The sequence below is a fragment of the Balaenoptera borealis genome (assembly GCF_965194805.1).
Source record: "Balaenoptera borealis genome assembly, chromosome: 2".
NCBI classification, from domain to species: domain Eukaryota; kingdom Metazoa; phylum Chordata; class Mammalia; order Artiodactyla; family Balaenopteridae; genus Balaenoptera; species Balaenoptera borealis.
This window is the reverse complement of record NC_138867.1, coordinates 172,897,890-172,908,489: the sequence shown is the minus strand read 5'-3', so window position 1 is coordinate 172,908,489 and position 10,600 is coordinate 172,897,890. Positions and strand designations below refer to the sequence as shown.

The following is a 10,600-nucleotide window of genomic DNA, read 5'->3' as shown; positions in this document are numbered from 1 at the left end:
GGAAGACAGGGAGCAGCCTGAGGAAAGGCAGATAGAGCCTTCAGTGTCAGGGGAAGGAGGGGGGCCTCCAGGGAGGGGGCCTGGTATGGGAGGAATGTATCAGCAGAGGTTCACCAAGGGGCATGCGGGAGGCAACAGGGCTCCACTGGACAAACAACGCCACTGATCCTGAGTTTCCCTAAAACTTACAAGGTAACCCAGCTGGTCAGAGTGTAGATCTGTTCTAAAGACCATTGCCGTCTGGGAGCTGTCCGCCGCCTGCCCTCCTGGGGCCCTACTCCACCCCACAACCCATGTCTGGTCCTTACAGGTCAGGGGGGAAAGAAAAGCGGCCACAACCCCCTGCCAGCCAAGTGGTAGCCCAGCGGGACTGAAGGGGACAGGCCGTTTGGTGGTGCCTCATCAGGAAGACCCCTGCACCCGAGGGAGGGTGAGTGAATCGCAAACTCAGGTCACATTTGGGGGTCGGGGGCAGGGGGCCAGGAGTTGGATAGAAAAACTGGTGACTTAAGATAAAAGTGCCAGCCTTTGAAACAATACTAATAATTTAATAATTATTATTATTATAATGACTATGCATTCTAGAGCCCCCCAGAGAGTCACTATCCACTTTCTTTGATCACTGGTGGTGGGGAACCTGCTCAGAGAGGCTCAGTGATCCACCCAGAGTCACACAGCCAGAAGGAGGGAGTTGAACTGGGTTGGAGGGACCCTAACCCCCACAGTCTCCACCACCCAGATCCCGTGGCCTCACTCCCTGGGGACAACCCTTGGGGAGCACCTCCTTTGCTTCTTCTTTCTCCTGCAAATGTTGATGGACATTCTGGCGTCGGCAGTGAGCTGCCGATGTGGAGAGGACAGAAGTGCCAGTCCCAGATGTGTGGGATCATTTAGTCAAGCAACAAAGACTAAGCAGTTGTGGTATGCCGGGCCCGGGACTGGGCACTGGGAACACAGCAAGCACTGAGGCAGGGCCAAATATGCCCTTGTGATATGTGCTGGGAGGAAAATAAAACATGGAGATGTATTAGAGAATGACTGGGGCATAGGGGAGGCTCCTGTAGTTGGGCAGAGGGACCTCTCCAGGGAGCTGACCGTGAGCTAAGACCTGAAAGAGGAGGAGTAGCCAGCCAGGCAAGAGCTGGGAGAGCAGCATACCAGGCAGAGGGAACAGCATGTGCAAAGGTCCTGAGGCGGAAAGAAGCTTGGCATGTCTGAGGAACAGTGAGGAGGCTGGTGTGGCTGGAACAGAATGAGCAAGGAGGAAAGTGAGGGCAGGGGTGTCTGCAGGCAGGGGCTGAGGTGAAGGAGTGGACTGCAGAACACTGGGGAGCCATGGAGTGTGTGTGAGCAGGGGAGAGATATAGTCTGATTTATGATTCTCAAAAGCCCCTGTGGCTTCCGTGGAGAACAGGGACTATTGGGGCAGGAGTGGAAGTGACAGAAGGCCAGAGGGGAGGCCAAAGGGGCATCTGAGTAGTCAGCTGGGCCAGGACCAGGGTGGGGTCTCAGGGATGGAGAAGAGTGGGCAGATTCTGGGACTGAGCTGGCCATGGAGGAAGAACTGTTTGTGGCCAGGTTTCTGCCTCATGCTGAGGGACCATGGGGAGGGAAGGAGGGATTCACTGTGCCTGGGGAAATCTAGGAAGGCATCCTGGAGGAGGTGTTCTTGCTCTTTGAGCTGGGTCTTGAAAGGTAAATAGGAGTTTGCCAGTGGCCAATTGGAGCCATGTCCGGGATCTATTCATACAGACGCCGTGCAGGCCACGGGGAGCCACTGAGCACTAGGAATTAGCAGCAACATGATCATATTTTAGCAAGGAAAGACCCCTCCGGGGGCCTAGCAGAGACTGGACTGGAGCCCGAGAGGTCAGGAAGGAGCTTTTGAAATGGTCCAGGTCATGATCAGGCCAGTAGCAACTGGGAGCATCCAGTCAGCCATCACAGTATGCCTGGCACGTTTAATGGGGATTAGCTCCCTAGCCCCTCCCCCTGCCCTTGGAGGGTCCTCGTTGCCCTGCTGAGGAAACTGAGGTTCAGAGAGGGACAGTCGGTTGTCCATGACCACTGTATGAGTTTCCAGGGGTTGCTGTAATAAATGACTACAAACTGGGTGGCTTAAAACAACAGGAATATATTCTCTCACATTTTGGAGGCCAGCAGTCTGAAATCCAGGTGTTGGCGGGGCCACACTCCCTCTGGAGGCTCTGGGAGAAGTCTCTTCCAGCCTCTGGTGGCACCAGATGTTCCTTGGCTTGTGGCTGCATCACTCCAGTCTCTGCCTTTGTCTTCATGTGGTCTTCTGCCCAGTGTGTGTGTCTGTGTCTTCTCACTTGGTCTTCTTATAAGAACACCAGTCATCGGATTAGCACCCACCCTAATCCAGTATGCCCTCACCTTAATTTAACTGCATCTTCAAAGACCAATAACGTGGCCAAATAAGGTCACATTCTGAGGTCCTGGATGAACTGGAATCTGGGAGAGATACTGTTCAAACCAGAACAGCCATGCAGCAGGGTGCTGTGCTTGACCATCGAGCCTTTGCCCCAGGGCTTATGCCAAGGCAGGGGCCGTAGGGATGGGGACAGAGGGGTGGCCTGGAGCGAATTTAGGTGGACAGGCCTGGGGTCCCATTGGATGTGGGGGACTCTGGGGAGGAAGAGTTAGTCTGGAGCCTTCCAGATCGAGAGTGAGGAGGGAGGGAGGAGAAGTTAAGTGTCTGGAGCAGGGATGCCGCTGCCAGCTGAATGAAAAAGGCAGCCCCAGGGCAGGTCCCCTGGTGGATGTGGCAGGGTCTCCCAGACCTCAGCTGCTTGTGGGAACTCCGTGCTAATGACAAAGCCGATTCCCTGCCTGCGTGTCACCCCCCAGGCTCCCACCTCCTCCTTCAGAGTAGGGACTGAGGGCCCCTCACTGGGCTGCCCGCGGCGAGGACCAGGGCATGCCAGGCCCAGTCCCTTTCCACCCCTCCCTGGCCTCATTTCTGCTGTGAACCATCTGCAAGGGCCAGTTGTGTATATTTATTGATTCAAGGTCTTATCTTGCCCACTGGCCTGAAGCCATGAGTTTGGGGGATTTTGTGTGACTTTGTCCACAAGTATCCCCCGCTTGGGGTGCAAACCCTGCCTACAGGAGGTGCTCAGTAAATGCCGATAGAATAAATGAAGCTTCTCCAGGTCCCTGAATACTGGAGAGCCCAGGAACAAGCCCTCTGTGATGCCTGCCCCAGCTCCCCCCACCGCCCCCCCCGACCTTCCTGTCCCCTTCCTGCCCTCATAGTTCACAGGACACTAGGGGGCTTAACCCTCCATGAGTTCCTCTCTGCTCGGAGTCCTCCCACACACAGCCCTGTGAGTGGGACCCCTGCCCGCCTCTGTGACTCGCCCCACCCTGTTTACTCCTTCTCTCCAGCCCCACTGGTCTCCCTTCTCTTCCTCCAACACACCCTCCTCTGTCTCACCTCAGTGCCTTTGCCCTTGCAGTGCCCTCTGCCTGGTGTACCCTTCTCCAGCTCTTCTGGGGTGGCCCCTTGGCCCCTTTCAAATGTTCTCTTTTCCGAGAGGCCTCCCCTGACCATTGTAGTTAAAGGCTCCCCATCCCCGTTCCTATTTTTCTCAACTTCATGGGATCCTTTTCCAATGCTTTTGTATGGAAGCCTCAGTAGTCCTTTACGTGGAGAGGTTTGTTCCGTTTCTCTAGAAGATCAGCTCCAAGAGGAGCAGGTTTGTATCTGTCTCAGACTCTGCATCCCCAGCACCAGACTTAGAGAAGGAGCTCAGTCGGTATATGAATGAATGGGTGGGTGAATGAATGAATGAATGGGTGGATGAATGAATGAATGAATGAGAGAGTGAGTGAATACCTTCCCCACTCTGCCATCCCCACACTCAAAGGGGACTCAGGGTCCCGCCTCCTTCCAGGCAGTCATTGGTTAGACCCAGGATGGGTCTGAGATTTCTGTGAATGCGCAGCTTGTGGGTGAGGGGGGAGGTGGCCAGTTTGCCCCTCCTCAGGCCACTGCCTCTGGGTCCTTCAGTTCCTGGGAGGTTCTCCCAGGTCTCCTGCACCCAGACCCATGGCAACTGCCCTGAACTTGTGGCCCAGCCCTCGGGCCTCTGGAGGAGGGGCTTTGTGTTTAGCCTCCACCCCCTCACTGGTCTGTAGGTCATTTTCTGGGGCTGAGTCCTGAGGGCCTCCCAGCTGAAGTTCATTTGCATGTTCCTCTGGTCCCTTCCAGCTGACTGTGGGCTGTTGAGAGGCTGTCTGGAATGGAGACTCAGGTATATCCCACCCAGAGCTCCACTTTCATCCACCCCCTACCTTTGTCCACCAATGCCAGCCTTGTCTCAGGGGGGTGAGATTCAAGCAGATAGCATGGCCAGCTTGGGCAGGAGGTGATCGGTCACCAGATTGACTATCAGCTCCTTGAAGAAGGTCCCTGATCCCTCAGGGCAGGTGAGCCCAAAAGGGAAATAGGGATGTTTCCAGAGAGAGAAGGTAGATGCAGAGCCTACAGGGCCTGGGTAGGGGGGGAGGGCTGGAGAAGCCTCTGGGGGCTTGTGGCCCATGCTTTTGTGAATTTCTGGATGTTTACCTGTTGGACTTGAATTCAGAAAGCATCAGATGCTGCAGGGACCCCACAGCAGTCTGTGCAGGCCAGGGTCAACCCGTAGGCACGGTGAGAATGCTTCTCGTCGGGCAGGGACCCATACGGGGGCAGGCTCAGGCTGTCAGGGGATAGGGCATTGAATGCGGCACAAGGATGTGTGCCAGACCCCGAGAGAGATGTGGGCGGCTCCATCACTGTTGTGCTTTAGGAAGAGCCCCCAGTGGCCCAGGCAAGGGAACAGCAAGTGCAAAGGCCTGGAATGAGCTGCGGGGAGTCTGAGGAGGCCTGGGATGGGGGGGCTGGTGAGTGGATGAGTGGGATGCAGGATGGAGCATGGTTGAGAATGCGTCCCTTTAGGGGTCCCACAACCCCACTCCTGGAGCCCCTGTGGATACAGCAGGGTATGGGTGGTCCCCAGGCCTCTACTTCCCACCTATCACAGACCTGTGCACTGTCACCATGGCTAGGCCTTCTTCAGGGTGTCCCCGACAGCCTGGGCTAAAGAACAGGCTCTCGAGAGGAGGGAACAGGAGTCCCATCTGCTGACCCCTGGCCATCACCTGGCTGTGCTCAGCCTCGCCACCATCACTGGCCCATGACACTACCCCCTGCCCAAGCAGCTGTCTGCTCATGTATTCATTCAGCCCAGCTATTTTCTGGGTACCGCAGAAGAAACAAAACAGATCAGCTGCCCTCAGGCAGTGATGAGCAATCAGATGTTCCTGACCTGGTCCAAAGCTCAGGGCCAGGAATAAAACAGATGGGGGACTGGGAGAGAGATGGGGGGAAGCTGCTACCCCCAGGAGCCCCTGGGCTGGGGAGGGCAGAGCCAGACTCAGTGACCCAGGTGACAGGGTGACAGGGTGGGGACAGGGTGAGGCTGAGGTAGTGAGGCTGCCTGGGAAAGGAGGAGGTAAGGGCTCCCCACTTTCCAGTCCCCACGGCTCCTCTGAGCTGCCATTAACATTGAATGAATGTTGCCCAAGGCCATCCTCAGTGCCAGGGGAAAGGGGAACCGTTTGTGGGACCCCCAAAATAGTCTCCTGCTGTTCTGCCATCCTGGCATTGGTTTGGGGAGTTAGGACTGGGGGAGGGGTCTAAGTCTGAGTGGGCTCTCTCCTTCCAAAGAAGATGAACTTTGCCCCAGCAGGCACCCCCTCCACCCCTGGAAGCCCCCATACCCAACTCCGAGGCATCTTCTACTTGCCAACATCCTGCTTCCCACCCCAAGACTCCCCCACACGGAGAGGACTTTGATGAGGTCATTTCAGGAGGGAGATGTCCAGTCACTTTACAAAGTTGTCCCCTCAGCAAGTGCGTGGTGTGATCAGCCCCCAGGCTCGCAAATGTTGAGAGGTGGCTGGAGTTTGGGGACCTGATTTTGGAAAAGGGGTGGTTAGTTCTCAAAGGCTGTCGAGGTCGGGAGTTTTCGTTTCGCTAAGGTCCTCTCCACGGCGCGGGGCAAGGGTGAGTTTGAGGAGGCTCGCTGGGGAGCGAAGGGGGAACCCGGGAAATGAGGGATCTTTAAATAGAGGCGGGGCTTGCGGGGTCGCCGGGGGCGGTGCCAACCCGGGCTCGGCCAATCGGCTGCGCCGCCGGCGTCGCACCGCCCCCTCCTCTCCCTGCCCGGGCGGGCGCTCGCCCCCCAGCCGAGCCCGTGGGCAGGGCGGCGGGGGATGCGCACGCTGCCACCGCCCCCGGCCCCACAGACCCGGGGCCTCGCGGCCGCCCGCTGCTGCCGGCCCCGCCCGCGACCCCGGCCCCGGCCCCTGCCTGGGGGTCCGCGGCCGCGCGGGACCCTCTCCCCTCCAGCCTCGTCCGGCTGCCCAAGACGAGCCCCGCAGGTACTGAGTGGGATGGGCAGGGGCACCCAGGGCGGCATGTCCCGGAGTGAGATGCGGTTTGGGGCAGGGGCTAGGAGGGTTTCCGTGGGGTCCGCAACCCAGGGGATACGGCGACGGGGGCAATGTGTGTATGTGCACTGCCCGAGTGAGTAAAGATTCACGGACCCCCATCCTGGAGGGGGAGGGTACTGGGTTCACTTTGGCGGGGGCAGAGCAGTGAGTCTCCAAACTCCATACATACGGTGGGGGAGCTCTCGGGGTGGAGGCAGTGACCCAGGACTGACTTGGTAATGGGAGGAAGGAGACCCTCACCACTGGCCCCTGTATCCAGCCATTAGGGGCAGCACGGCAGGGGTCGGAAAGCCGGGTCCCCCAGCTCTCCCTGGACAGAGGTCGGGTACCCAGCACAGTGCACTGCTTGGGCTGTCCTGGAGGGTGGGGCCACACATGTGAGCGCTGAAGGCTGGGGGTGAGCCAGAGATGCTGATGGAGATGCATCAGAGTGGAGGGCACTGGGGACAGCAGGCTAGGGCAGGCTAATTGCACCCTGTTGGCTGCTGGCAGGTTCCTGACGGGTGGTGATGGGGGGAATGCCTAAGGGATGGGGCAGTCAGCCAACGACTTGCTGCACCCACTGTCGGGCAGCCCATGGGGTGGAAGGACGAACAGATCCTGTCCACCCTGCAGAGCTAGGGCCCCAAGAGTGCTGGTGGAGGTGTGTCCTAGGGTCCTACCCCACCCTCCGCAGGGACACACAACCCACAATTCACCCACATATCCTAGAAGGTTCTACCATGTGCTGCTCTGGCCATGGTTCCTGGGAGCAGTGGGGTGGGCATTTGCCCCAAGGAGGCTCTGCCTTGGAGACTGATGGGCAGGGGTCACGTTCTCCTGGTCCAGCTCTGAAGGACAGATCACGGTGTTCGGTAGTGTCACCACAACAGGCGTACCCATGGCTGAGTGCTAAGCATTTTCCACATGAGATCTCACTCCATTGTGGCCACCGACCCTGCTGGGATGGCACCGAGACACCCCTTTACTAAAGAGGTAGATGAGGAAGTGGCAGTGACTTCGTCCTGGCTGGAACACCCAAAGGTCCCTCTGCAATCAACCCATCATTTGTAAAAGAGTTCACTCGAGGGCCTTTCAGGTCTGGCCATTTTCTTTCTCTTCCTGTTGGGTGGGACAGTTCGGAGGAGTCAGCCTCCTTGCTCCCTGCTCTCTGCACACCTTCCCCCACTCCTCAAGAGCCCTCCTGGGTCCCCCCGGCCCTGCTCGGCCTACAGGTTTCCCACAGCATCTCGTGGGATGGTACACGAAGGCGGGGTTTTGCTCATCCCCTCACCCCAGCATTCAAGGAACAGAGGTCTTGTGCCCCAGACATATTAGACAATTTGGGGAATTCCAGGAACCCTCAAAACCAAATGCAGCCCATAGGATGTTTGTTGCTTTTTAGAGGAACTCCTTGGAGAACCCAGGGCCTTCACCCAGAAAAACACACCCTTTCATGGATATCCAAACCTTGGCTGGGGTTTCACAGGGACTTCTGGTTCTTTGGGAAATCTCTGAGGGTCCCGGGGACCCCAGCTTTAGGCCCAGGTTGCATTGAGGGAGGGGAAGGTGAATCTGGGGAGGGGTGTGATCTCTTGTCCCCACGGCCCTATGGTCCCACCCAGTCTTTAGAAACGGGCTGCCCCCTTCTCCTGCGGGATTGCAGGCAGGCCACTCTGTCCTTCCATTTCCTATGAGGTCGTGGGAGGGGTGGGACAGTCACCATGCCTGTGTCCTGAGCTCTGTGGCCCCTCAAGGACAGGGCCAGGCTGGCTCCCTTTCCAAACAGCCGCTCATCAAGAGGGACCCAGGCAGATCCTGCCATCCACTGCCCCCAGACTGCACTAACTTAGTCCCTGCCTTTCCTGGCTGTGTGACCTTGGGCAAAGTGCTGAACCTCTCTGAACCTTGTCTCCCCTCTGTAGAATGGGAATAAGAATGCCACCTGCCTTGATGAGTGGCAATAGGGATTAAATGTGGTAATTCTCATCAAGGTCTTGGCCGGCAATAAGCAATAGGTCCGCATTAACAACATAGGCACTAAGAAGGGCCTCCCAGAAGCCACCTGCCGCCTGTTCACATGCCCTACCCCACCCCCTCCCTGCCCAGGGCACGTTAGGACACGGCTGCCAGGCAAGGAGGAGCATGGTGGAAACACGGCTGAATTTGGCCTGTGTGTTGGGCGGCTGAGTCACATCCCCAAATTGCATCTTCATCGGTGCATTTTGGAAGGTCGTTTGCACCGCTCCCACCCGCTTCCAGTCCTGACTTCCAGGCCACCACCTCTCCTGCCTTTGCTCCCCAAGCCCTGGGCAGGGACCTTCTGCACCTTCAGGAGGGAAGATGGGAGGGGTGCCTGAGGTTTCCTTGTGTCTTGGGCGAGGGCAGGGTCTGGGGCCGCTGTGTGTGTCCTGGTGGCAAGCTCTTAGCCCTGCCTAGCAGCTGACAGCCCTTCAGGTGGCAAGCAGGGGCTCTAGCCCAGAGGAGAGTGGCACCTGAGTGCTTGTGAGGACGAAGAGAGAGGTCAGGGCCAAGGTCAGCCTTATAAACTGTGAAGTGCTGGGCCTGCAGGAGATCAGCCCATATAATCTGTGATATCCTGGGACCACATGGGGCCAGCTCTTATAAACTGTGAAGCGTCAGGTCACAGGTGGCCACAGCCTGGTTGGTGAGATGGATGGAAGTGGGACACATTCTAAGACTCATGTTTCTTGTGTTCCTACCATGTGCTGGCACCCTCGTCTGGGGACATGTAGTGAGTGGGACAGATACTGCCTGGGGCAGGGCGCGGCCACAGGCACAGGTGGTTCTGCAATGCATGCGGTGGTGCCCTGGCCAAGGTCACCCATGTCCCGCCTGGCAACATGGCTCATCTTGGCGTGTCCTGATGTGACACTTTCTGAGCCTGTCACCCCCAGGAACATGGCTTCAGGACCAGGGAGGTGTCCTGTCTGTGCATGCAGCCCCCTCTCCCGGGACCCCAGCACATGCCAGCTTGGCCTTTTCCAAGGGGACAACACTTGGCCCACAGCCCACCACTGCGTGGCTTCTTGGGAGAATCCCACAAGGCAGCCTGGTCCAGAATCTGCCTTGTAAGGAGATGGTCCCTTCACCACATGGTACCTCAGTTTCCCCATCTGTACAACTGGCCAAATCCCAAGACCCTCTTCTTGGGGGTGTTGTGAGGATTAAGGAGAAAAATCTGTGCGAAGGACAGAGCCTGGCGTGTAGTAGGTGTTCAGTAAACTCAGGTTGTGGTGGCAGCAGGGGGTGCCTGCAGGGGTGGGGAGTGAGAGAGTGGGCTGGGGGGGGCGGGTGGCAGGGAAGGATCTGGCAAGTTGGGACCCAGGGGATCGGACTCCAGGCAGCCTCATCATGTGCGTGTCATCGTCTTCAAGGTCCTTGCTCTTTCATGTGACGCCACGGGACACTGCCCTGTGCAGGAGCAGGGGGCAGATCAGACAGTCTCCTCCTTGGTAGCCAGTTTCCTTGGTGGGGAAACTGAGTCTGGCCCGAGGTCACAGGACCAGGCCAAGCACGCCTCCCAAGACCCTGTAGAATCAATTCTGGGATTTTAGAGTTAAATCCTGGATTGCTGCTTTGGTCCTGCAATGTGTTTGGAGATCACGGACCTCCCTCCATCTAAGCAGGAGGGAGCTGAGGGTCTCATAGCCACGGCCATGGTCCCCAATTTCCCCCTGGCCGTATCCCGTGACTATGTAAGTGTGTTCAGGCCTTTGGACAGCTCTACGGGAGGAACTGGAGTAGAGTGAGATTAACTTGTCCAAGAGCCTGAAGGTCAGAAGGAGACAAGCCTGGATTGGAACCACCTCCCGGCTGCTCATTTACACGGCCTCTAGTCCTCCCAGGCAAACCAGCCAGCAGATTCCATCTTGAGGCGTTCAGAAGTGTTTATTCAATGCCATCTGTGTGCTAGGCATTGTTCTAGGTACCTGGAGACACAGAAAAGTCAGTGGGCAAAGGTCTGGTAGGAGGGTGTTCCAGGCAGAGGGCACAGCAGGTGCAAAGGCCCTGAGGCAGGACCAAGCTTGCTGGGATCTGGTAATGGGGAGGCCACCGTGGCTGGAAGGGAGTG

At 57.6% G+C, this 10,600-nt stretch overlaps 1 protein-coding gene across 4 annotated transcripts in view; it reads left to right on the top strand.

Annotated features, from left to right (window-relative positions):
* The first annotated feature begins 334 nt into the window (after positions 1 to 334).
* The window catches only part of KCNN1 (potassium calcium-activated channel subfamily N member 1), a 29,392-nt gene continuing 19,126 nt past the window's right edge, over positions 335 to 10,600 (top strand). The window contains exon 1 of one of the 4 annotated variants that reach the window (XM_082381532.1): positions 335 to 430. Coding sequence is in view for 2 of the 4 variants with exons in the window: in XM_082381533.1 (XP_082237659.1) it covers positions 6,286 to 6,453 (168 nt within the window). In the remaining 2 variants the exon portion in view is untranslated. Of the gene's footprint in view, positions 431 to 6,199; positions 6,454 to 10,600 lie in introns of those variants that run through there. The other 3 variants (XM_082381533.1, XR_014241744.1, XM_082381531.1) reach the window with 3 other exon arrangements.